General features: G+C 44.5%; 1 protein-coding gene across 22 annotated transcripts in view; it reads left to right on the forward strand.

Moving 5' to 3' along the window:
* LOC138676110 (mucin-19) overlaps nucleotides 1-26856 on the forward strand; it is a 769116-nt gene that overhangs the window by 722187 nt on the left and 20073 nt on the right. For 21 of the 22 annotated variants that reach the window (XM_069765013.1, XM_069765021.1, XM_069765025.1 and 18 more), the window contains 2 exons: nucleotides 12052-12089; nucleotides 15598-15708. In XM_069765013.1, coding sequence (XP_069621114.1) covers nucleotides 12052-12089; nucleotides 15598-15708 — 149 coding nt within the window. The remainder of the gene's footprint in view (nucleotides 1-12051; nucleotides 12090-15597; nucleotides 15709-26856) is intronic. The other variant, XM_069765031.1, reaches the window with a different exon arrangement.

Consider the following 26856-nt stretch of genomic DNA (forward strand, 5'->3'; position numbering starts at 1 on the left):
CTAACGATAATCTCAACCCTAACCCCAAAACAAACCTAATGTCAACCCTAACCATAACCCTAATCAAAACCCTAAATTCATCACACCCCTAGTCCTAATCTCAACCCTAACCTCAAACCTAACCCTAATCCAAATACACCCCTAACCCCAACCCTAACCTTAACCCTAATCCCAAACCTAACCCTAATCCCAAGCGTAACCCTAATGCCAACCCTAACCCTAATACCAACCCTAATCCAAACCCTAACCCTAATCCCAACTCTAACCCTAACTTTAGCCACAACCCTAGCCCTAACTTTAGCCCCAACCCTAGCCCTAACCCTAAATTTAGCCCCAACCCTAAATTTAGCCCCAACCCTAACCCTAGCAATAACTTTAGCTCCAACCCTAACCCTAGCCCTAACTTTAGCCCCAACCCTAACCCTAGCCCTAAGTCTACTTTCACACTTGCGTCGTTTGGCATCCATCGCAATCTGTCGTTTTGGACAAAAAACGGATCCTGCAAATGTGCCCGCAGGATGCATTTTTGCCCATAGACTTGTATTGCCAACGGATCGCGACGAATGGCCACACGTCGCGTCCGTCGTGCACTGGATCAGTTGTGTTTTGGCAGATCGTTGGCACATAAAAACGTTCAATGTAACTTTTTTTGTCTGTCGCGTCCGCCATTTCCGACCGCGGATACGTGGCCATAACTCCGCCCCCTCCTCCCCAGGACATAGACTGGGCAGCGGATGCGTTGAAAAACTGCATCCACTGCCCACGTTGTGTAAAATTTTCACAATGTGCATCGGTATATCGGGCCGGCGCATTGCGACGGCCCCGTACCGACGCAAGTGTAAAAGAAGCCTAACCCTAAATTTAGCCCCAACCCTAACCCTATATTTAGCCACAACCCTAACCCTAAATTTAGTTCCAACCCTAACCCTAACCCTAAATTTAGCCCCAACCCTAACCCTAAATTTAGCCCCAACCATAACCCTAATTTTAGCCCCAACTGCTTTCTCCTGCCGGCCGGCAGATGGCGACAGATTGTTTCCCGATGAAGACGCTGGCGGGCAGGAGAGGACGCAGGAGGACCTAGGGACACTGGTAAGTATAATAGGGTCCCCGAATCCCCCTTTTTCTCTGTCCTCTGATGTGCGATCACATCAGAGGATAGAGAATTACACATCGCTTTTTTTTTTGCGACCGCCGGTAAACAGTTAATTACCAGCGATCGCAAAACAGGGGTCGGTAAAACCGACCCCAATCATGTTCTTTGGGGTCTCGGCTACTCCTGGCAGCCGAGACCCCAAAGATCCTCCCGGTGTCGGCCGGCGGGCGCACTACGCATGCGCCCGCCATTTTTTTGCCAGACAAAGATGGCGGCACCCATTGGGAGCCACGAGGAGCACCGGGGGAGACAGGTGAGTATCGGGGGGGGGCTATCAGGACCCCATTTCTCTGTCCTCTGCGATCACATCGAAGGGCAGAGAAATTAAAAGGGAAATCGCGTTTTTTTTGCGATCGCCGGTAAATGGTTAATTACCGGCGATCGCAACTCGGGGGTCGGTTAAAAAAAACCCGAATCATGTTCTCTGGGTTCTCGGCTACCCTCGGCAACCGAGACCCCAGAGAAGATCCGACTCTGGGGGGCGCTATTCACTTTTTCCACAGCGCCGTTAATGTCTCTTTCTGGGAGCTGCAGCTCTGATGGCATGCACAGCTCCTTGGACCCTCTGTCCACCTCAGACCCAAGTTCTGGAATGTTCTACCTTTCCCTACAGACGACCAGTTATATATATATATATATATATATATATATATATATGGGGAGTGACCTAATAAATAGGAGCAGAAGCTCCTCCTGGTGGCCTGGAGTGTGAAATGTGTTGCATGTTTGTGATACCTGGATGCAGTTATCCTTCTTTGCCTCCAAGCGTAACACCACTACCCCCGAGAGGAAAGCAATACCACTGTGACGACCAGGACCCTGGGGCACCGCAATCCCCCCCCCCCCCCGTTAATTCCAGTACTCCCAGACTGCAAAAAGAAAACAACAGTTACAGGTTAGCAAAAGACATACAAATTTTTGAAATGCTATAAAGCAAAATAATATAAACTGATGCTTCCCTTTATGGGAGGTGAGGACACTTGAACGTTGCAAAACAAGTTTATAAAGGTTCAACCGGTATTGTCTTTGGTCAGATGAAGCAAACAAGGTTCTACTCATGCCGGCAAAGTGGGCAGAACCAGGGTGCACCTTGGAGGTGCCAAACTATTTACAAGAAAAGTCTTCGAGTAAGCATTGTCCATTACCGCAATGTCCATTTTTAAACCTGTAACAAAGATAAGCAAGCAATTCAAACATGTAACAGCAATTGTTGACATTTTTAATCCCTGTGACGAGCTGGGATTTGACCTTTGGTACTGAGGTAGTGCAAACAATACTCTGGTCAATTGTTAACTTTAAAAACAGCAGCAATAATAACTTTCACGAAGCAGTCTCTTGAAAAAGCTTATTTTCTTTTTGTAAAGCCAGTAGGGAGCACCTTTAAGAAGGTGCAAACTATTTACAGGCAAAGTCTTGATCATGCACAGTTCATGATTCACATTTCTTTAATCCAGAAGATAACTTGTGCAAGCATAGGGTCCCTTTAACCCCTTCACCCCGAAGCCTGTTTTCAACTTCCTGACCAGGCCATTTTTTCAATTCTGACCACTGTCACTTTATGAGGTCATAACTCTGAAACGCTTCAACGGATCCTGGTGATTGATTTCAGATCAAATTTGTTTTATTTTACCAAGGGTGACAGGAGAAATTGGACCACAAAAGTTGTTGTTCAATTTGTCCTGAGTAGGCCATAACCCCTAATGTGGGGGTAAACCACTGTTTGGGCAAATGGCAGAGCTCAGAAGGGAAGGAGTGCCATTTGATTTTTCAATGCAAAATTGGCTGGAATTGAGATCGGAACCCATGTTGCGTTTGGAGAGCCCTTGATGTGCCTAAACAGTGGAAACCCCCACAAGTGACACCATTTTGGAAAGTAGACCCCCTAAGGAACTAATCTAGATGTGTGGTGAACACTTTGAACCCCTAAGTAAGTGCTTAACAGAAGTTTATAATGTAGAGCTGTAAAAGATATATTTTTTTTTCCACAAAAAATGATCTTTTCACCCCAAATTTTTTATTTTCCCAAGGGTATCATGACAAATTGGACCACAAAAGTTGTTGTGCAATTTGTCCTGAGTACGCTGATTCCCAATATAAGGGGGTAAACCACTGTTTGGGTGCATGGCAGAGCTCGGAAGGGAAGGAGCGCCATTTGACTTTTCAATGCAAAATTGGCTGGAATTGAGAATTCGGAACCCATGTTGCATTTGGAGAGCCCTTAATGTGCCTAAACAGTGGAAAATCCCCACAAGTGACCCGATTTTGGAAAGAAGACCCCCTAAGGAACTTAGATGTGAGCACTTTGAACCCCCAATTGTTTCACTAAAGTTTAGAATGTAGAGCCGTGAAAATTAAAAAATTATTTTTTTCCACAAAATGATCTTATAGCCCGCAATTTTTTATTTTCCCAAAGGTAACAGGAGAAATTGGATTCCAAAAGTTGTTGTCCAATTTGTCCTGAGTACGCTGATACCCCATATGTTGGGGGGACCGTTTGGGCGCATGGCAGAGCTCGGAAGGGAAGGAGCGCTGTTTGGAAATGCAGACTTTGATGGAATGGTCTGCTGGCGTCACGTTGTGATTGCAGAGCCCCTGATGTACCTAAACAGTAGAAACTCCCACAAGTGACCCCATATTGGAAACTAGACCCCCCAAGGAACTTATCTAGATGTGTTGTGAGAACTTTGAACCCCCAAGTGTTTCGCTAAAGTTTATAATGCAGAGCCGTGGAAAATAAAAAATATATTTTCTTCCACAAAAATGATATTTTAGCCCCTAAATTTTAATTTACCCAAGGGTAACAGGACAAATTGGACCACAAACATTGTTGTCCAATTTGTCCTGAGTACGCTGATACCCCATATATGGGGGTAACCACTGTTTGGGCGCACGGCAGAACTCTGAAGGGAAGGAGCACCGCTTGGAATGCAGACTTAGATGGATTGGTCTGCAGGCATCACGTTGCATTTGCAGAGCCCCTGATGTTCCTAAACAGTAGAAACCCCCCACATGTGACCCCATATTGGAAACTAGACCCTCCAAGGAACCTATCTAGATGTGTTGTGAGAACTATAAACCCCCAAGTGTTTCACTACAGTTTATAACACAGAGCCGTGAAAATAAAAATCTTTTTTTTCCACAAAAATTATTTTGCAGCCCCCGGTTTTGTATTTTCCCAAGGGTAACAGGAGAAATTGGATGCAAAAAGTTGTTGTCCAAATTGTCTTGAGTACCCCATATGTTGGGGTAAACCCCTGTTTGGGCGCAGGGGAGAGCTTGGAAGGGAAGGAGCACTGTTTTACTTTTTCAACGCAGAATTGGCTGGAATTGAGATCGTACGCCATGTCGCGTTTGGAGAGCCCCTGATGTGCCTAAACAATGAAAACCCCCCAATTCTAACTGAAACCCTAACCCAAACACACCTCTAACCCTAATCCCAACCATAACCCTAACCACACCCCTAACGCTATTTCCAACCCTAATCCCAACCGTAAATGTAATCCAAACCCTAACTTTAGCCCCAACCCTAACCCTAACTTTAGCCCCAACCCTAACCCTAACTGTAACCTCCACCCTAACCCCAACCCTAACCCCAACCCCAACCCTAACCTTAACTTTACCCCAACCCTAACCCTAAATTTAGCCCCAACTCTAACCCTAACTTTAGCCCCAACTCTAACCCTAACCCTAACTTTAGCCCCAACCCCAACCCTAACCATAACCCTAATGGGAAAATGGAAATAAATACATTTTTTTATATTTTATTATTTTTCTCTAACTAAGGGGGGTTTGATTTACTTTTATAGCGTTTTTTTGGGCGGATTTTTATGATTGGCAGCCGTCACACACTAAAAGACGCTTTTTATTGCAAAAAATAGTTTTTGCATCACCACATTTTGAGAGCTATAATTTATCCATATTTTGGCCCACAGAGTCATGTGAGGTCTTGTTTTTTGTGGGACGAGTTGACATTTTTATTGGTACTATTTTCAGGCACATGACATTTTTTGATCGCTTTTTATTCCGATTTTTGGGAGGCAGGATTAACAAAAAACAGCAATTCCTGAATTTCTTTTGGGGGGGGGGGGGGGGCGGTTGTCCTGTTCTGCATGTGGTAAAATTGATAAAGCAGCTTTATTCTTCGGGTTAGTATGATTACAGCGATACCTCATTTTTATCATTTTTTTATGTTTTGGCGCTTTTACACAGTAAAAACTATTTTATATAAAAAATAATTGTTTTTGCATCGCTTTATTCAAAGAGCTATAACCTTTATTTTTCTGCTGATGATGCTGCATGGAGGCTTTTTTTTGCAGGACAAGATGATGTTTGCAGTGGTACCATGGTTATTTATATCCGTCTTTTTGATCACATTTTATTGCACTTTTTGTTCGGCAGTATGATAATAAAGCGTTGTTTTTTGCCTCGTTTTTAATTTATATTTTGGCGGTGTTCACTGAAGGGGTTAACTAGTGGGATAGTTTTATAGAGCAGGTCGTTATGAACGTGGTGATACCAAATATGTATACTTTTATTGTTTTTTTATTTACATAAATGGATTTATTGGAAAATATTTATTCATTTTTTTCTCTATTTGGGGATTTTTTTTAATACATTCTATTTTTTTTTTACTTTTTAACTATCACTATGTTACATCAAATCACTGATCTGACTCTTTGCATAGCACTGTGTCAGATCAGCAATCTGACAGGCAGTGCAGGAGACTTTCCGGCGCCTGCAAGCCACCTCAGTGAAGGACCCAGAAGGAGCCCCGTGGCCATTTTGGATTCGGGGACTCCTTCCAGAACACCGGAGCAACGCGATTGCATCTCAGTGTTCTGGTGGGAAAGCGCAGGGAGCCGCCGTCTCTGCGCGGTGCCCCTCTATGTTGCTGTCACTACTGACAGGGGCATCAGAGGGGTTAAATGCCCACGATCGGCGCTAGCGCTGATCGTGGGCATTGCTGCGGGGTGTGAGCTGTCACATACAGCTGACACCCACACGCGATCGCCGCAGTGCACACTGTGAGACCATGCAATTGTGCCGCCGTACTAGTACTGCGGTTTGCGGGAACTCAGTTCCCGCAGAGCAGTACTAGTACGGCGCATGTCGGGAAGGGGTTAAACAGGGGACCCCTTTAAGAAGAAACTCCAGTCGGGATTATGAACTGTTAAACAGCAATAGTCATTTCAAACTTGCAGCAAAAGATAAACATGTAACTATTTAGTCATTTTCTTTCTTTTTATTTTCTCTTATGCTGGGAGCGGACCGACCAGTGACTCGTTGGCCTGCTGTGTGGCACAGTCGGTGGCCGCGGTAAGGTCAATCACTGGAGCGGGGTCAGTAGCTGTGGCATGAGCAGTCGCTAGAGTGGGGTTGGGTACCGAGGCAGGGTCATTCCTCATACCTGCTTCAGATGAGGTCCCTCCGGTGCTGATCTGTGCCATCTCCCCTGGGGTCTGGAACGCTGGTCACAGGGCCTTGTGCTGCGGCGTTGTCATCCATGTTTGCAGCATCTCGCTTTCCGGCAGGGCCTTGCTTTCTGGCTTCGGAGCGCCAGAACTTCTTTCTTGCCCTGGTCCAGATGAGGCTGTCGACGGACGTCTGGTGAGGCCCCGATGAAGGTCTTCTTCCACCCGGCCACAGCTTCCAGCCCCTGGCGTACGAACTGACAGGTACGTTCTTCCTCTTCTTTCCGCAGGAGGACTGGATTCATCGTCGGTGAAAGGTGCAGTTCTTGCAGGCCTTGGCGGGTGAGTCCTTGTGCTCCATCCCACGCTTTGGGGTCCGCTCACCTCCATCCGCCATGTTGCTTTTCGGCACCTCCTCCTTCCTCACATCACAGTCTTGGCAGGGGCGGGCACGCCCACGATGGCACGCCCTTCTTCTCCAGCACTCCTTGTGGTGCTGTAATGGTGGCGGTTTTGGCGGCAAATCACAGCCCATTAGTCACACAGTCTTTAAGCACAAAACAGTTAGGCACAGTCCTTTTAGGTGGACATGACCCGATTTACGGGGTTTAGTAGATCCTGTTAGTGACGCCAAAGTTGAGTCACCCCATAGGGCCGTGGGGTACTCGGTACCGGGTCCTGCAGTTCACAGGGGGATGTCACGGTGGCTGACCCGGTCCGTGGCCCTGGGACGTCTGTGTAGAATGGAAAGGTCTTGAAAGGGATAAAGTTGGAGTTCGTGACGCCACCTGGGGTATTCGGTCAGGGTGACCACTGCTGCTTTAAGGGGTTCGCTGGGGTGATGTTATGGCAGCTAGATGGTGTACCTTCCCACAGGTGAAGTATGTCCCCAGGGCTTCCTGGTGTGTAGATGGTGGATGGTGAGAGGCACAGAGAAGAACGAGGACACAAGGTTGCAGTCTCTTTACTTTTACTGAAGACTTCAGCATCCGCAGTCCAGGGCACTAGATCACAGGGCACGCAGAGTCCGGCCGGTTTTAGAGGCAAGTCCAGAGTCCCCTTGTCCAGGTGGAAATCAGTAGCCTTCCCTTGCGCTGCGGTGGTGTAGTCCCTTACTGCCTATGGCTTCACATAAGGGTCTCACAGATGCAATATTTTGCTCTCTCTGTCCTCCATATAGGATAGGACAATACCCGTATGACTGGTGACTTGAGCCTGTTTATAGGGTCTCTTAGATAACCCGGCTCTGTAGTTGTCAGGTAACCTGCAATTAGCTGTCCTGCCGGTCTCTGGAATAAAGCATAAAGGTCCTTACTCCCTCGGTGTTCTGGCTACCGGGCTTCTGCGCCTTAGAAGGAGGCAGCCTGTGTAGGGCTGGTCCCCTTCTGGTATCCTCTCCTTTGCTCCGACTTCCTTGCACGCTCACTGCAATACAGTTCTGCCTTCTGAATGTCTCTTTCTGGGAGCTGCAGCTATGAGGGCATGCACAGCCCCTTGGACCCTCTGTCCACCTCAGACCCAAGTCTGGAACATTCTACCTTTCCCTACAGACTACCAGTTATATATATATATGGGGAGTGACCTAATAAATAGGAGCAGAAGCTCCCCCTGGTGGCCTGGAGTGTGAAATGTGTTGAATGTTTGTGATACCAGTATGCAGTTATCTTTCTTTGCCTCCAAACGTAGCATCACTCTCCCCAAGAGGAAAGCAATACCACTGTGACGACCAGGACCCTTGGGCGCCGCATGTGCATGTGTGGTGCGACGGTGAGGCTGGTACAACCAGCAGTTTCCATATTGAGACACCCATCAAAAGAGAGTTGCAGTTGTCCAGCTGAGAGTGAATAAGAGCAACAGTAAGAGTTTTAGCAGTTTCAAAGGTGAGAAAAGGCCGGATTCTGGAGATGTTTTTAAGATGCAGATAATATGAGCGAATGAGTAAAGTAACAAAACAACTTAAAGTGAACCTGTCACCAGATTTTTCATGTCTGAATTAAGACCAGCACCTTAATCAGTGTCTGTGCTGCATTCCACAAGGGTAAATAAACCCCTGACACTCCCTGTATGCTCCCTAAAAATCTTTTGAAAGTCTCCTGCTCTCTGTGTAAATCTTGCCAATCCAGTCCGATAGGCATCTTTGCTGCGAGGTCTATCACTGCTCCCGACTCCTGTTCACTGTGTTCCTGCTCTGATTAATATTGATGACGCCTCCTGCGTCATCCACATAGCAGGGTGACAGCTCGCGCTTGTTGCGTCTGCGCAGTTAGCTCTTCCCTACAGCGGGCAGAGCCTAAAGCATAAAAGCACAATTGCAAGTACACACTACAATATAATATGATGATTTCAATATATTAAGAGGATAAAAAACGTTGATAGGAATGCGTCTTTAAATGAGTTATCAGCAAATAAAAAATAGATGATCTATTTTTACATAATGGCTAGGTCATCAATATTAGGTCAGTGAGGGTCTAAAACCTGGCACCCACACTAATAAGCCTTAAACCTGCTCCTGTGGTTGCCTATCATAAAGGTAATGTGCTGGGTGGAATACAGAAGCCCTGCATATTCCTCAGTGGATGTAGATAGGTTATCAATTTTTTGGTCCCAGAAAACTTTGTGCCCTCCAGAACCACCAGCATTTGTGTCTGCATATGTAAATACCTTGCCTAACAGTCCCTTTATTACATTACACACATAAACAGATCTTTAAAACAAGTAATTCTAAAGTCCATTTATGATATGTAAATTAGGCCTTTGACTAGTCGATTGGGCATTAGTGTCCCCAAACCATTTGCCCCAGTGGGTGTGATAACATAACTTACAAGTGCCAGTGTCGTCACTAGCACTATGCTTACCTCGCGCATGTGCTCAACTTCTCCCCTCACATCATTGATCGTCTGAAGTCGGGTGTACGCATGCCAGTTTCAGAGAGGCACATTTCTCTTCTGCACTTTTGATTATGCGCATCTCTGAAGCCGGAAGCCGTACACCCGGCTTCAGAGGATGAATGCAATGAGGGAGAGAACCCGCATGCATGAGCAAGGTAAGTACAGCACTAGTGATGAATCTGGTGCTTGTAAGTTTTGTTATCATTCCCACAAGGGTTCGATAACATCTAAGTGGGCCAACTTGTCTGGGGACACTAATGCCCCATCGACCAGCCAAAGACTTCATTTACATATCATAACGGACTTTAAAAATACTTTTTCTAAAGATCTGCCTGTGTGTAATGTAATACAGGGATTGTTAGACAGGGTATTTACATATGCAGACACAACTGCTGGTGGCTCTGGGGGCACGGGGGGGACCTTACAGGTTCCCTTTAAGTTTTCGCATCATAAGACGCACTTTTTCCCCCAAAATTTTTTTTTGGGGGGGAAATGCGAATGTACCTTACAGTTACTGCAGGCCACAGGCTGGGATGAAGGGGTGTCCGGTGGTGCTGAGGGTGTCCGGCACTGCTACCCAGTGCTCTGCAGGTGTCTCTGGTGCCTGGCGGCACTGCAGGTTGTCTGGCGGTGCTACTGCGGGTGTCCGGGGCTGCTGCTTGGTGCTCTGCTGGTGTCTCTGGTGCTGTGGGTGGGTGGCCGGTTCTGCCCGATGCTGCTGCGATGGTCTCCGGTACTGCCAGGGCCCGCCCCGTCAGTCCCATGATTTCCTGTGCGGTGGACTCCAGTAAAATGACCAGAAGAAAAAGAAGACTGACAGCACTCACTTATTGGGGCACCAGGTCCACATCCAGGGAACCTTCCTGGAACATCCACATAGTCCAAAGAGAAACAAAAGACCAGCGCTCCATCCGGGTGTAATATTCCAAAGTGCAAACTTTATTGGGCCATGTTACAGCAACGTTTCGACCCGAAGGTCTTTGTCAAGCATATCAAAACATGCAGGGGAGCGGCCTTAAATAGTGTGGATGCCACATATTGCACCAATCACCATCAGGTCCGCCCCCTGTCTCATAATACCACATAGAAATAACAAAACACGCATCAGATACATATCATAAAAAAGTCCACCACCGCAGATACAAACACCATAGAGGAGACATGGAAAAGATCTATATTATATATAATGTATAAGTTGTTTACCTTTACATCCACCAATAAGATAGATGCATCAATCGTTGCTATAGAGATGTGAACCAATCATAAATAAAGCAGACTCCACCAATACCTAGCTGTTATAAACGGCGCCTAAATATATAAATAGCCTATCCGATAGTACAAGCTAAATGAGCGTACAACTAACCACCAAACGGCCACCCTGTTGCATGCCGCACCACTCACGTCATATCCCGCTCTAGTCTCCACAGCTTACTGAGCCGATCACCGTAGCCGGCGTTATCAGCGTCATCACAGCAACGCGCATGCGTACATCAAACCGCAAGAATACCTCGCGGAGAACAGGGAAACAATCAGCGGAGGTGACCGCCCATACCTCAAGTCACATGACCTGAGGAAAACGTGTAACCAAGGTGACATAAACAAAAAACAATGCTCCTGAGCTGCCTCATCCAAAGCAGCCCAGTTAAAAGTCCTACATGCAGCCTCTGTATGAGTGAGCGTACCCGCCACTGGCACTGCCAGTGCACCGACACCAGACACTGCAACCCGCCGGCCAGCGCGCACACCTCCACAAATAACAGAGGCGCAGTAAGGACACAATCAGGAGCAACAAACGCTAGTATCCTCACTATAAACAGGAGCCAAAAGTCTATGACACCCTGGAGAACTATAGGGGACCAAGAAAACCCCAGTAAAATGACCGGCGGGGTAGCAGCGCATGTGCAGATGGAGATCTCTGCACCGAGATCTTGGGAGATGAGATTTATACGCTGAAATCTGATCTTGGTGCCGAGATCTCCATCTGCACATGCGCCTTTCCCCCAGAGACCATTTTACCGGAGTCCACCACACAGGAAATCATGGAACTGCCAGGGCTCTGGCCTTTCACAAAATGTCGGCAGAACCCTGACAGCATCGGAGACCACCGCAGCGGGCAGCGCCATCTGGGCACCAGCAGCACCGGAGACACCAGCAGAGCACCTTGGAGCAGCACTGGACACCTGCAGCAGGACCGCCTGATACCCCTGCAGGGCCGCCGGGCATCGGAGACACCCGCAGAGCACCGGGCAGCTGCACCAGACAACAGAAGCACTTCTGGACACCCCTTCATCCAAGTCTGCGGCCTGCAGGATCACCCCACTCTTGCCTCCTCCAACAGCGACCCAGCTTCACCGCAGCTACCACCCCCAGTAAGCCATAAGACGCATGGATTATAAAAAGCACCCCCATTTTATTAAAAAAATGTTTCCTACTTTTCTACTCAAAATTTGGGGTGCGTCTTATAATCCGGTGCGTCTTACATAGTGAAAAATACGGAAAGGCTAGATTTTAGCTATTGCTTAGAATTTGAACATAAATTGATTATTAAGTTATTAATAACAATGTCATAGTAACAGCAAATTTATTTTTTTAACAGAACCAATAATATGTAAACATAATGGTGCAGAGGTACAGGTAAGCAAAATGTGTGTCTGTTATTAATTATTTCCTTGTATGTAATACATGCTTATCCAATTGTAATAACACCATGAGTTCACAATATCTAACTTGGCAGGGAACATAAAGATAACAATAGTGATGCAGCGTAAAAGTGCACAATTTTTGTAGTCTGTTACCTTACAAATATATAGCTCTGCATAGAGCGAGACATTAAAGGTTTAAATATTATTATTCAACAACTTTGTACATTATCATTATTTTTTCTGTTAGACGATTTAAAACATAAAAATGTTTGCAAAGGTGGACATATCCTTTCATTTTTATCCATTCTTTAGTAAAATAGAATAGAATCAAGTGAAACTTATGAATGGAAACATTACACTATAAAGATTGCTATTTAATCTTAGTCCCATAAATACCAGGCCTGTTTTCACCTTCTTTACTAGGCCAAATTGTGCAATTCTGACCAGTGTCAATTTATTTCGTAATAACTCTGGAATACTTCAACGGATCCCAGTGATAATTTATGAGATTGTTTTCTTATGACATATTGTACTTCATGACAGTGGTAAAATTTGCATTTATTATTTGACTTGCATTTATTTTTTAAAATATCAGAAAGTTGGTGAAAATTATGAAATTTTTGCAATTTTCAAACTTTTAGTTCTTATGCCCTTAAATCAGAGAGTTATATCACACAAATTAATTAATAAATAACATTTACCATATGTTTACTTTACATCAGCACAATATTGAAACATAATTTTTTTGTTAGGAAGGAAGAAAAGTTAAAAGTTGATCAACAATTAGGCTATGTGCCCACATTGCGTATTTTAATCATTTTTGCTGCTATATTCTGCTGCAGAAACGCTTAAAAACTGCTTACAAACAGCATCTCATTAATTTCTAATGCATTCCGCAATTAATGTGCCCATGCTGCGTTTTTTTCCATCGCGGTAAAAAACGCAGCATGTTCATTATTTTTGCAGCAATTCTGCACCCATAGACATGCATTAGAAAAGCGCTTGAAAAACACATGAAAAACGCATGCAAAATGCGTCAATTACGCATCAAAAATGCGTATAAAACGCATATAAATCTGCATGCGTTTTTCCTGCCAAGGGTGAGCAGATTTGAAGCAGAAAATTCTGCTTCAATTCTGCAACGTGGGCACATAGTCTTACTCATTTTTCCAACAAAATTTGCACACCTTTTTTAGGGATTACATCAAATTTGAAGTGATTTTGGGAGGCCTATATGGCAGAAAATACCCAAAGGTTACACCACTCTAAAAATTGCATCCTCAAAACAATATTCACAAAGTTTATCAACTATTTTTTATTAGCAATGTGGAAGGAAAAGAAATGAACATTCTACTTTTCTTCATAAAATTTTTACTTTAGCCCCAATTTTTTTATTTTCATAAGGTAAGAGGAAAAAATGGGCACCAAAATTTGTTCAATTTCTCCTGAGTACGCCGATACCCCATATGTTGGGGAAAACTACTGTTTGGATGCATGACAGGGGTTGGAAGGGAAAGAGTACAGTTTGACTTTTTGAACGCAAGAATGGCTGGAAACAAGACAGCCATGTTGCATTTGGAGAGCCTTTGATGTGCCTAAACAGTGGAAAAACCCAAAGGTGACACCATTTTGGAAACTAGAACAATCAGGAAATTTATGCAGATGTGTAGTGAGCATCTTGAACCCTCAGGTGCCTCACAGAAGTTTATAGCGCAGAGCGATGAAAATAAAAAAAATCTAATTTTTCCCACAAACATTTTCTTTTAGCCCCAATTTTTTATTTTACAAGGGTAACAGGAGAAAATGAAACAAAAAGTGTGATGTGAAATTTCTCCTGAGTTCTCAGATACTCCATATGTAGTCCAAAACTACTGTTGAGGCACAGTGCAAAGGTTAGAAGGGAAGAAGTGCCTTTTTGGAGTTCAGATTTTGATGGAATAGTTTGAGGGTGCCATGTCACATTGGCAGAGCCCCTGAGGTGCCAGAATTGCAGAAACCACCCATAAGTGAACTCACTTTACAAATTACACCCCAAACCCCCCCCCCCCCCGATTAATTCATCAAGGTGTGCAGGGAACATGTTGACACGACAGGTGTAAGCAGTGAAGACAGAACAATTACATTTTTACCACTAAAATGTACTTTTAGCCCTAAGTTTTTATTTTTATAAGGGCTAATGGGAAAAAATGGACCTCAGTTTGTTTTAAAAAATTCTTCTGAGTGCGCCAATACCCTACATGTAATTGAGAAATATTGTTCAGGCACAGTGAATAGATCAGAAGTGAAGGAGCGCCATATGATATTGCAGATTTTACTGCTGGTGCCTTAAAGAGTTGGTTTGCTGGTGCCATATAGAGCCCCTGAGGTGCCAGAACAGCAGAACCCTCCATAAGTTACCCCATTTTGCACACTACGCCTCTCAATGAATTGCCACCCAAATTTTATTTCAGCCTCAGAGTTTACATTTACAGTTCATGGATTCCCAATCTCTAATGTCAACTCCCTACTGAATTCACTATTGTGTTATCTCAGACTCTTTGCAATTTAAGGTATCTTTTATCTGCGTTATATTGAGTCAATAGGACATGATACTACACCACTGTATCCCTATATAGAATACTGCAGCCTCTATCTAAGATAATGTAGGATATACCCAGAATTTATGAGATATGGATTTATCTATAATTATTTGAAGTCATTGACCTATTTGAAACTAGTGATAGTCATCTGAGAGATTATACATCAGTAGCTAGGTGTGCTACTGCTTAGTGTTGGCAATTGCAGAGACACTTGATCCAATATATGGGTCTGAGTGCATCTATTCTTTTGTTTCTGTGTATATATTTTGTATATAGGGATTAACGGATTGAAGGGACAGTCGTCATTTAGCGGGGCGCCACATCGCAAAATTAGGGTGCCAACCTCTGCTGTCAGGTAGGCCATCAGATCATATGGCCTACTAGGGGGAGTTATAGGTTTAGTAATATCATTCCTTATAGACCTTTGCCCTGATTCCCTGTTTAATATCCTCACTTGGGTGCTTTTTTTGTATATTAATATTTGTTTTTACTATATCACTGCTAATAAAATATATTTTTAGTTGGTTTTCTCTACATGTTTTTGGTTTAGTACTTCGTACCCCCCTTGTTATTTATCCATATTGGTTCCACGACATATGATATTGTTGACCTATCATGAGGGCTAGTTGTTTTCAGGTCTGACCAAATGTATACAAAGGACATAGCTAGACCATTACGGCTTTGTTCACTGTTAGATAGGAGCTGAACTGTATTTCTCGACAACAGCCTCAAAATGGTGATCAGAAGCTATTCTGGTTTCGTTCTGTTGTTTACAATAGTCAGATGCTTGCTGATCTGATATTGATAGAGTTCATCAATATCACGAGGCAGGACAACCCTTTTAACACATAGTGGAAATGTACTTGTACAACAATATTGCTTTACTTACTGTTTTTAAATTACTGTTTTATCCTATTTTAGATAGGTGAAACCATCAGGGATTCAGAAGATCCATGTGTTCTTTACACTTGTGAAGACACAGGCCTATCAGTATTTGTTGACAAATGTCCAAAACAGATATACTGCACAGAGGTGAGACAATCATTTGTTCTCCTTAGAATTATATCTATTGCAATCTGGTAGAACAAGTTTAATTTTATTGTAATCATGTTTCCCCATAAATTCTTCTTTATAGGCTTTCTATAATGTATACTGTTTCAAAAATCACCCAATGCTACAAATGTTTCACCAAGTTTTTACAAACCTTATGTCTATGACCCCTGGAATTGTTGGAAAGGCTGCATTGACACCAATTTTTACTATTTATGTGATGTATGTTTTTTTCTGAGAAAAAAAAACAATGTTTAAAGCAAAGACAATCACAAGAAGACAAAAAATAATTACCAAGATACAGTTTTGGCATATGTGTCCAGAATCATCTCTGACTCCCAGATCACTGCAGAAAACAATGTTGTCACACTTTTACTCCACTTTACGGTGTGACAATAAATCATGCAAAACCAACGAGAAATTGCATTTTACAGGAAATAAAATGTTAAGAAACATGTTTTCCCGTACAATGACTTGTATATAAGACAACATTTTAAAAGGATTAAAAATTATAATTAAAGAAAACCAAAATTGATTTTTTATTTTAAAAAAATGAAATTTCAGTTTAATTTATGAAGAAAACAAGACCTGCAAAATATGGACTCAGAGGGACTCAGATGCACCCTGTATTAGGCATAAAGGAAAGCTTCACACAGATTCTGTTGTCATGTATTAGACTGCTAGATTAAAGGCTATGCATTAAGTGCAAATCCTGCCAAACATTAAAAGCAGAGTCATCCATACACCCTTGAAGGCACAAACTGTATTGCCTCATTCAAATATTGTGAACAAAGTATAATTGTGGTATTCCCACACTCATAAAGGCTTTGCATGAAGTGCAAAGCCAGGAACAAATTATAAGTAGAGTAATCCATAGACCCTAGAAGGCAACAACTAGCACACCTCATTGAAATATAGAACATTAAAATACTTTATGTGCTGCTATCATCTGTTGGTTTGTAAAATATGGGCCTAAGCTAGGCTTTGTTCATTCTTATCAGAGTGAGCCTGTCAGCACTTTCTGTTGACAGATGAAAGCATCTGTCTGTTATGACCCCACTGTGGTACAAAAAAATCTGCTCAGACAAGGTGTTAATGGCAGGGCATCCCAATACATCCAAGGCATAGAGGGACAGCTCACGCCAGGTGTCCAGCTTTGAAACCCAATACCTGAAGGTTGCAGAAGAATTAGTGAGTATGCTGGTTTGGTTGGCCAGGTATTGCTTGACCATCTTTAAAAACTTTTCACTCCTTGTCAAAAATACCAGATCATGTGGCCCTGATGTCTGGGCTGGTGTCATTATATTGTCCCACACTTTTTAAAAGCGTACCCCTGCCTCTGCTGTGTTTGTCTCTGACTTCTCCTCCATTTTGGTTAGGCACGGAAGCTTGCCCCCTGCTGCTAGCATTGTCTGAAGGAAATTTTTTCAACATATTTTCCACAATGGCTTTTTAGTATGGCACCATTTTAGAAGACCTCTCCACCTCACAAAGAAGAAATGCAAAGTTCTCCTTCTCGTATGGGTCTAGCAGGGTGAACAACAAGTACTTTTTTTGGCCAAGATGAATGTAATATGAGGATCATGGAAAAACAGCAGTGTGTAAAGTCGGCCATATGTGCCAAGCTCCATACAGCCAACACTTCCCTGTCTCCACCATGATGACGACTCTCCATCACCTCTTCCTCCCTCTTTTCCTCCTCATTTCCATCCTCAGCCCATCCACAAAGGAGAGACGGGATGAAGGTTGTGTAGCTACTAGCCTCTGTTTCACTAGCCACCAGATCCTGTTCTTCCTCTTCCTTCTCCTCGGCGTCCATCTCCTCATTGTTACTGAATCTGCACTGAGAAGATGAGATGAGGCTACATTGGCTACAATCTCTCTGTGTTATGTCTTCCTCCATCCACACTTGGTCTCCATGCAAAGCTTCGTATTTAATTGTGAGCAGCAACTGTTTAAGTAGGCACAGAAACGGGATCGTTGCCCTGACTATGGCATCATAGTAGCAGTCTTGCGGGAATTGGCTCTGACACAGCAATACTTTGTCCAGAAGCTCTGGCAGATTTGTGTATGTTTTCAGAATCCGCTGAACTACCAAGTTGAGCACATATACAAAGCATGGTACGTGTGCTTGCCAAGCTTCACAGCTGCCACCACGTAATGCCCATTATCACACACGACCATGCCTGGTTGGAGGCTCAATGACAAAAAACACAGCTCTATCTAGTCTGTTATTCCTTTAAGTAACTCTGCCAGAGTGTCCAGTTTTGTCTCCTAGCCAAATGAGGTTCATCAGAGCCTGTTTCCGCTTCGCTAAGGCAGTGCTGCAGAGCTTCCAGCTTCTCGCGGATGTGGATGACTTGCTCTGAGATAGCATATCGGAGATGGAATATGAGGAGGAGCAGGAGGGGGTAGGAACTTCTTTAGGAGTAGGAGGAAACCCTGGTTGAGGTAGGACCAGCAATCATTGGCATCGGGAGCACATGTGCCATGCCAGGGTGTGACTAGTGTTGAGAATTCTGTGGCAAAGCTCCCTCCTGTGGTCACAAGTGGTACTTCGGCTGATTCTCTCTGTGAGCTTCCGTTGGTGGAGGAAAGTGGTACTGCGGCTTCTGAGTTTCCTTCCTCAGGTGATGTGGTGAAGTCGTTAGGTGCTGCTCTATTTAACTCCACCTAGTGCTTTGATCCTGGCCTCCAGTCAATGTTCTAGTATTGGACCTGTTTCCTCCTGGATCGTTCCTGTGGCCTGCTGCTCTGCATAGCTAAGTTCCGCTTTGCTATTTTGTTTGCTGTTTTTTTCTGTCCAGCTTGTCTATTTGTTTTTTCTTGCTTGCTGGAAGCTCTGGGACGCAGAGGGTGTACCTCCGTGCCGTTAGTTTGGTACGGAGGGTCTTTTTGCCCCCTTTGCGTGGTTTTTGTAGGGTTTTGTGTTGACCGCAAAGTTACCTTTCCTATCCTCGCTCTGTTCAGAAAGTCGGGCCTCACTTTGCTAAATCTATTTCATCTCTACGTTTGTCTTTTCATCTTAACTCACAGTCATTATATGTGGGGGCTGCCTTTTCCTTTGGGGTATTTCTCTGAGGCAAGGTAGGCTTATTTTCTATCTTCAGGCTAGCTAGTTTCTCAGGCTGTGCCGAGTTGCATAGGGAGCGTTAGGCGCAATCCACGGCTGCCTCTAGTGTTGTTGGAGAGGATTAGGGACTGCGGTCAGCAGAGTTCCCACGTCTCAGAGCTCGTTCTATGTTTTTCCGTTATTGTCAGGTCACTGTATGTGCTCTGACCTATATGTCCATTGTGGTACTGAATTACCTTATCATAACAGTACTGGAGGCCAAAAGTACTAATGATTCTCCATAGAGGGAAAAAAGAAGTTGTGAGACCATTTTTTTTTCTCTGCACTGTGTTTTGCCTTTTTTTTCCCCTAGACATTTGGGTGGTTCAGGACACAGGTGTGGACATGGACATTCAGGGTCTGTGCTCTTCAATGGATAATCTCGTTATAAATGTACAAAAGATTCAAGATTTGGTGGTTCAGAAGCCTATGTTAGAACCAAGAATTCCTATTCCTGATTTGTTTTATGGTGATAGAGCCAAGTTTGTGAATTTCAAAAATAATTGCAAACTGTTTCTGGCCTTGAAACCTCGCTCCTCTGGTGACCCAGTTCAACAAGTGAGAATTATTATTTCTTTTTTGCGTGGCGACCCTCAAGACTGGTCATTTTCCCTTGCGCCAGGAGATCCTGCTTTAAGTAATATTGATGCGTTTTTCCTGGCGCTCGGATTGCTGTACGATGAGCCTAATTCAGTGCATCAGGCAGAGAAAAATTTGCTGGCTCTGTGTCAGGGTCAGGATGAGATAGAGGTATATTGTCAGAAATTTAGAAAGTGGTCCGTACTCACTCAATGGAATGAAGGTGCGCTCGCAGCTATTTTCAGAAAAGGTCTCTCTGAAGCCCTTAAGGATGTCATGGTGGGATTTCCTATGCCTGCTGGTCTGAATGAGTCTATGTCTTTGGCCATTCAGATCGGTCGACGCTTGCGTGAGCGTAAATCTGTGCACCATTTGGCGGTATTACCTGAGCTTAAACCTGAGCCTATGCAGTGCGATAGGACTTTGACCAGAGTTGAACGGCAAGAACACAGACGTCTGAATGGGCTGTGTTTCTACTGTGGTGATTCCACTCATGCTATCTCTGATTGTCCTAAGCGCACTAAGCTAGGTCTGCCACCATTGGTACGGTACAGTCAAAATTTCTTCTGTCCGTTACCTTGATCTGCTCTTTGTCATCGTATTCTGTCATGGCATTTGTGGATTCAGGCGCTGCCCTGAATTTGATGGACTTGGAGTATGCTAGGCGTTGTGGGTTTGTCTTGGAGCCCTTGCAGTGTCCTATTCCATTGAGAGGAATTGATGCTACGCCTTTGGCCAAGAATAAGCCTCAGTACTGGACCCAGCTGACCATGTGCATGGCTCCTGCACATCAGGAGGTTATTCGCTTTTTGGTGTTGCATAATCTGCTGATGTGGTCAATTGGTCTTCTGCTGCTGTGGAAGCTTTTCAAGAGTTGAAGCGTCGTTTTTCTTCTGCCCCTGTGTTGTGTCAACCAGATGTTTCGCTTCCGTTCCAGGTCGAGGTTGATGCTTCTGAGATTGGAGCAGGGGCTGTTTTGTCGCAGAGAAGTTCTGATTGCTCGGTGATGAAACCATGCGCCTTCTTTTCCAGGAAGTTTTCGCCTGCTGAGCGAAATTATGATGTGGGCAATCGAGAGTTGCTGGCCATGAAGTGGGCATTCGAGGAGTGGCGTCATTGGCTTGAAGGAGCTAAGCATCGCGTGGTGGTCTTGACTGATCATAAGAACTTGACTTATCTCGAGTCTGCCAAGCGGTTAAATCCTAGACAGGCTCGTTGGTCGCTGTTTTTTGCCCGTTTTGACTTTGTGATTTCGTACCTTCCGGGCTCTAAAAATGTGAAGGCGGATGCTCTGTCTAGGAGTTTTGTGCCCGACTCTCCGGGTTTATCTGAGCCGGTGGGTATCCTCAAAGAGGGAGTAATTGTGTCTGCCATCCCCCCTGATTTGCGGCGGGTGCTGCAAAAATTTCAGGCTAATAAACCTGATCGTTGCCCAGCGGAGAAACTGTTTGTCCCTGATAGGTGGACGAATAAAGTTATCTCTGAGGTTCATTGTTCGGTGTTGGCTGGTCATCCCGGAATCTTTGGTACCAGAGAGTTAATGGCTAGATCCTTTTGGTGGCCATCTCTGTCGCGGGATGTGCGTACTTTTGTGCAGTCCTGTGGGATTTGTGCTCGGACTAAGCCCTGCTGTTCTCGTGCCAGTGGGTTGCTTTTGCCCTTGTCGGTCCCGAAGAGGCCTTGGACACATATCTCTATGGATTTTATTTCAGATCTTCCCGTCTCTCAAAAGATGTCAGTCATTTGGGTGGTCTGTGATCGCTTCTCTAAGATGGTCCATTTGGTACCCTTGTCTAAATTACCTTCCTCCTCTGATTTGGTGCCATTGTTCTTCCAGCATGTGGTTCGTTTACATGGCATTCCAGAGAATATCGTTTCTGACAGAGGTTCCCAGTTTGTTTCGAGGTTTTGGCAAGCCTTTTGTGGTAGGATGAGCTTTGACTTGTCTTTTTCCTCGGCTTTCCATCCTCAGACTAATGGCCAGACTGAACGAACCAATCAGACCTTGGAAACATATCTGAGATGCTTTGTTTCTGCTGATCAGGATGACTGGGTGTCCTTTTTGCCTTTGGCTGAGTTCGCCCTTAATAATCGGGCCAGCTCGGCTACCTTGGTTTCGCCGTTTTTCTGCAACTCTGGGTTCCATCCTCGTTTCTCTTCAGGGCAGGTTGAGTCTTTGGACTGTCCTGGTGTGGATACTGTGGTGGACAGGTTGCAGCAGATTTGGACTCATGTAGTGGACAATTTGACCTTGTCCCAGGAGAAGGCTCAACGTTTCGCTAATCGCAGACGCTGTGTGGGTCCCCGACTTCGTGTTGGGGATTTGGTTTGGTTATCTTCTCATCATATTCCTATGAAGGTTTCCTCTCCTAAGTTTAAACCTCGTTTCATTGGTCCGTATAGGATTTCTGAGGTTCTTAATCCTGTGTCTTTTCGTCTGACCCTTCCAGATTCTTTTTCCATACATAACGTATTCCATAGGTCATTGTTGCGGAGATACGTGGCACCTATGGTTCCATCTGTTGATCCTCCTGCCCTGGTTTTGGTGGAGGGGGAGTTGGAGTATATTGTGGAGAAGATTTTGGATTCTCGTGTTTCAAGACGGAAACTCCAGTATCTGGTTAAGTGGAAGGGTTATGCTCAGGAAGATAATTCCTGGGTCTTTGCCTCTGATGTCCATGCTCCCGATCTTGTTCGTGCCTTTCATATGGCTCATCCTGGTCGTCCTGGGTGCTCTGGTGAGGGTTCGGTGACCCCTCCTCAAGGGGGGGGGGGTACTGTTGTGAATTCTGTGGCAGAGCTCCCTCCTGTGGTCACAAGTGGTACTTCGGCTGATTCTCTCTGTGAGCTTCCGTTGGTGGAGGAAAGTGGTACTGCGGCTTCTGAGTTTCCTTCCTCAGGTGATATGGGAAGTCGTTAGGTGCTGCTCTATTTAACTCCACCTAGTGCTTTGATCCTGGCCTCCAGTCAATGTTCTAGTATTGGACCTGTTTCCTCCTGGATCGTTCCTGTGGCCTGCTGCTCTGCATAGCTAAGTTCCGCTTTGCTATTTTGTTTGCTGTTTTTTTCTGTCCAGCTTGTCTATTTGTTTTTTCTTGCTTGCTGGAAGCTCTGGGACGCAGAGGGTGTATCTCCGTGCCGTTAGTTTGGTACGGAGGGTCTTTTTGCCCCCTTTGCGTGGTTTTTGTAGGGTTTTGTGTTGACCGCAAAGTTACCTTTCCTATCCTCGCTCTGTTCAGAAAGTCGGGCCTCACTTTGCTAAATCTATTTCATCTCTACGTTTGTCTTTTCATCTTAACTCACAGTCATTATATGTGGGGGCTGCCTTTTCCTTTGGGGTATTTCTCTGAGGCAAGGTAGGCTTATTTTCTATCTTCAGGCTAGCTAGTTTCTCAGGCTGTGCCGAGTTGCATAGGGAGCGTTAGGCGCAATCCACGGCTGCCTCTAGTGTTGTTGGAGAGGATTAGGGATTGCGGTCAGCAGAGTTCCCACGTCTCAGAGCTCGTTATATGTTTTTGGGTTATTGTCAGGTCACTGTATGTGCTCTGACCTATATGTCCATTGTGGTACTGAATTACCTTATCATAACAGACTAGGCCTCAGCCTCCACAATGTTCACCCAGTGTGCCATCAGAGAAATTTGGCTTCCCTGGTCACCAGCGCCTGTCCACATGTCAGTTGCTAAGTGAACAATTCCAGTAAGTGCGCTGGTAAGGGCATAGGTGATTTTCATGGACACATGCTGGTGCAAGGCTGGCATGCAACACCGAAAAAGAAAAAGTGGCAGCTGGGGACTGAGTACCGAGGGATGGCTGCTGCCATGAGTCAGTGGAAATTCACCATGTCAACCAGCCAAAACAGCAACATTTCCACCGTAAGCAGCCTGTCTTAGCCTTTGTACCCGTGCCTGAGCTGCAAACTTTCTCTTTCGTTCTGAGGCCTGGGGTAGGGACAGCTGAACGCTGTGCTGAGACAAAGATTTAGAATTGCCTGATGATGGTAAGTCAGAATGTGCAAGGATAGGTGCAGGGCAGGAGGTATCTGTGCCAGTGTTTTGCCTCATGGCTGCTGGCCTTGTTCTGCATGCCAGCTTCCCAGGTTGGGTCACTGACTTTGTCATCCACCACCTCGTCTTCCACCTCTGCACCCTGGTCCTCCACACTTGACAACAACAAGCTAACTTATCGACAACTGTGTCTCATCACACCTGTAACTTAACAAGGCTTAGCAGCAACTGTGTCTCATCATCATCTTTCTCCTTAGCCAAAAGTTGCCCTTCCCCACCGTCATCTTCTTGTGGCCGTGGCTGCTTTAAGTCACTAAACAGCATGCCCTCATGTCCCTCTTGGAGCATGCAGTTTGAGAGGCCACAATCAAGAAATTTTGTTGTAAAGACCTTTTTGTGGTATATTTCACAAACACAAATCCAATCTTGGCGGACGAGCTCTCATGCTAATTGCTGGCATTGCAAGTCCGAAGACGGTGACTACCTCCACATATGGTGGACATGCCCGAACATACGTAACTTTTGGTCGCTGACGGAGAGAACCATTCAAGACATCATAGGGAAAAAAGTGAATCTAACACCAGAAATTGCACTCCTGAACTTTACTGTGTGGCATGGACACCCACGTGCTACCATCCTAGCCCAAAATATATTGGCTGCTGCCAAACTATTAATCCCCACATATTGGAAGACCACGAACATACCAAACTCTCAACAATTACTAAAGAAAATAGACCAACTATACCACATGGCTGAGGTGGTGTCCTTAGTAAATCATATACATACAAAGTTTAAGGAGATATGGAACCCCTGGATTGCCTTCAGAGAGGTGTCAACGACAATAAAGGAATAAATCTCTCTGACACCAAAACTAAAACATGATGCATCTCCCTCTTATCCCCCCTACTTCCATACTTCTATGTATACCCCCTCTATCTTTGTCTATGAATATCTCTACTCTCTCCCCCCTAATACTACAGTTTTTATTTTAAAGCAACTGAGCTTAGCGCTCTGGTAAAAAGAAGTACTAGACCTTATCTGTTCTTACTCATTTATTGTATATCTAGCTCAAGTTTAAGAGGCTCCTACATTGAACGATAGACATTCTTGAAATTCATTCATCTAATAGTTGTAATGATTATACTCATTTCCTTGAGCTGTTGTTTATAAAAGTTTGTGTTTGTTTGCATTAAAATTCAATAAAAAGAACATTGAAAAGAAAAGTAAGGACCTTTTTGGAGTTTCCTAGTAGGGGATCTCTAGTTTCTTGGGACTCAACATGATGGGAGGAAGGAGGATCAGGCAGAGAATTAAGTGATTCAGAATGTATGCTGGTGAGAGTGGACCGTGTGTGCAAGCCTGGGTAGTGTTGCCAAGCCTGCTATCCAATCAACCACCTGTTCGCACTGCTCTAGCTTCAGAAGTGGTGTATATGCCTCCCTGCAAAGTGGGACAGGAATCTGTGTCATTGATGGGCAAGTCTCTTGTGCTCCAGCAAAAGGCGTAGTCGCACCTGCACTATGTCCTCGGCATCTGTGTGCACCATCATCGGCACTCCACTTCCCTGTCCCTTATCGCACACCTTATACATATTGTAATTGCTAGGTCTCTTGAAACCAAGTTTATTTTTAATTAAAATAAAAAAATTGGGCACCTGCACCTGTCAAAGCGCTTCTTAGAGTTTTATAAAACCGTAACATAACAGAAAGAAAGTAATACTGTATTGGTGAGAAATTTAAACCAACAAAATGTTTAAACTCTCTTTTGAAGTGTTGCATATCACAGACATGTTCCCCATACCATAAGGCTGTGAAATTTAAGCCTGCAAATTTTTTTTTATGAAAAGAGACAATGCACGTCTGGAACAGAAGTGGTGCACAAGTAGGATACCAAATACATCATCAATATTGTAAAAAAATGTGGCACTTTGGTGTATTCAACAAAAGCATTTATTGACAGAGGCAAAATCCAGAAAAAAAGTTGTAATTTCTATCACTGCTGCAGCTCCAGGTGCAGATCTGCGGTGTCCACCGCTCAGAATGGAAGTGCTTCCAGTCTGAGTGTCTGAGTAGTGGACCCCAGACCATGTAATTCTGTATGGGTGCCAAATTTAACAATGCAAACATTTTGAATGATTTTTTGGAGTGTTAGATATACAAAATGTTTAATCCAGAACACAGAATAAAGTATAGGGGAGAAATTTAACCTAGGATTATTTTTAACAATTTTTAGCAATTGCAAAATAATAACATAAGCACGTAATATTTGATAGTTCAAAATATATTATATTTTTTCACCCCCCAAAAAAACTGCAGCTATATATTTGGCAATGCACTGCACAGCCCTAATCCCTGTCTACTGTTTGCATTAGGCCACTCTCCCTATTCCTACGAAATGCAGAATGTATTTGATAAAAACAGCAAAGCAAAAGATTAGCACATAGAAAGGCTGTTAGTATGATGGCTCAGCTTCAGCTCCAGAATCAACACTACAGGCCTCTGATTTGTTATATTGGGCACACACAGGCCTTGACAAGCACTCTCTCCCTCCAATACGAAGTGGCACAGAGTTGTGTAATGGTGTCAGTGTGTTGAGCCGGACGACGCCTGTTCTTTTATAACCCCTGATGTCACACGGCCAGCCAATCACATTAACCCCTTAATCCCATATGACGTACTATCCCGTCGAGGTGGGTTGGGCTTTAATTCCCACCGACGGGATAGTACGTCATAGGCCTATCGCAGCTGACATCCGGCACTATGTGCCAGGAGCGTTCACGGACCGCCCCCGGCACATTAACCCCCGGCACACCGCGATCAAACATGATCGCGATGTGCCGGCGGTATAGGGAAGAATCGCGCAGGGAGGGGGCTTCCCTGAGCCCCCCGCAGCAACACGATGTAATCGCGTTGCTGCGAGCGTCTCCTACCTCCTTCCTCCTTGCTGGACCTGGATCCAAGATGGCCGCGGCATCCGGGTCCTGCAGGGAGGGAGGTGGCTTACCAAGTGCCTGCTCAGAGCAGGCACTTGGTAACGCTGCACTGCTCTCAGACAGATCGGTGATCTGTCAGAGTGCTGTGCAAACTGGCAGATCACCGATCTGTACTATCCCCCCCTGGGACAAAGTAAAAAAGTTAAAAAAAAATTTTCCAAATGTGTAAAAAAAATTAAAAAAAATATTCCTAAATAATGAAAAAAAAAAAATATTGTTCCCATAAATACATTTCTTTATCTAAATAATAAAAAAACAATAAAAGTACACATATTTAGTATTGCCGCGTCCGTAACGATCCGACCTATAAAACTGGCCCACTAGTTAACCCCTTCAGTAAACACCGTAAGAAAAAAAAAACGAGGCAAAAAACAACGCTTTATTGTCATACCGCCGAACAAAAAGTGGAATAACACGCGATCAAAAAGACAAATATAAATA

The sequence above is a fragment of the Ranitomeya imitator genome, chromosome 4, assembly GCF_032444005.1.
Source record: "Ranitomeya imitator isolate aRanImi1 chromosome 4, aRanImi1.pri, whole genome shotgun sequence".
Classification (NCBI taxonomy): Eukaryota; Metazoa; Chordata; class Amphibia; order Anura; family Dendrobatidae; genus Ranitomeya; species Ranitomeya imitator.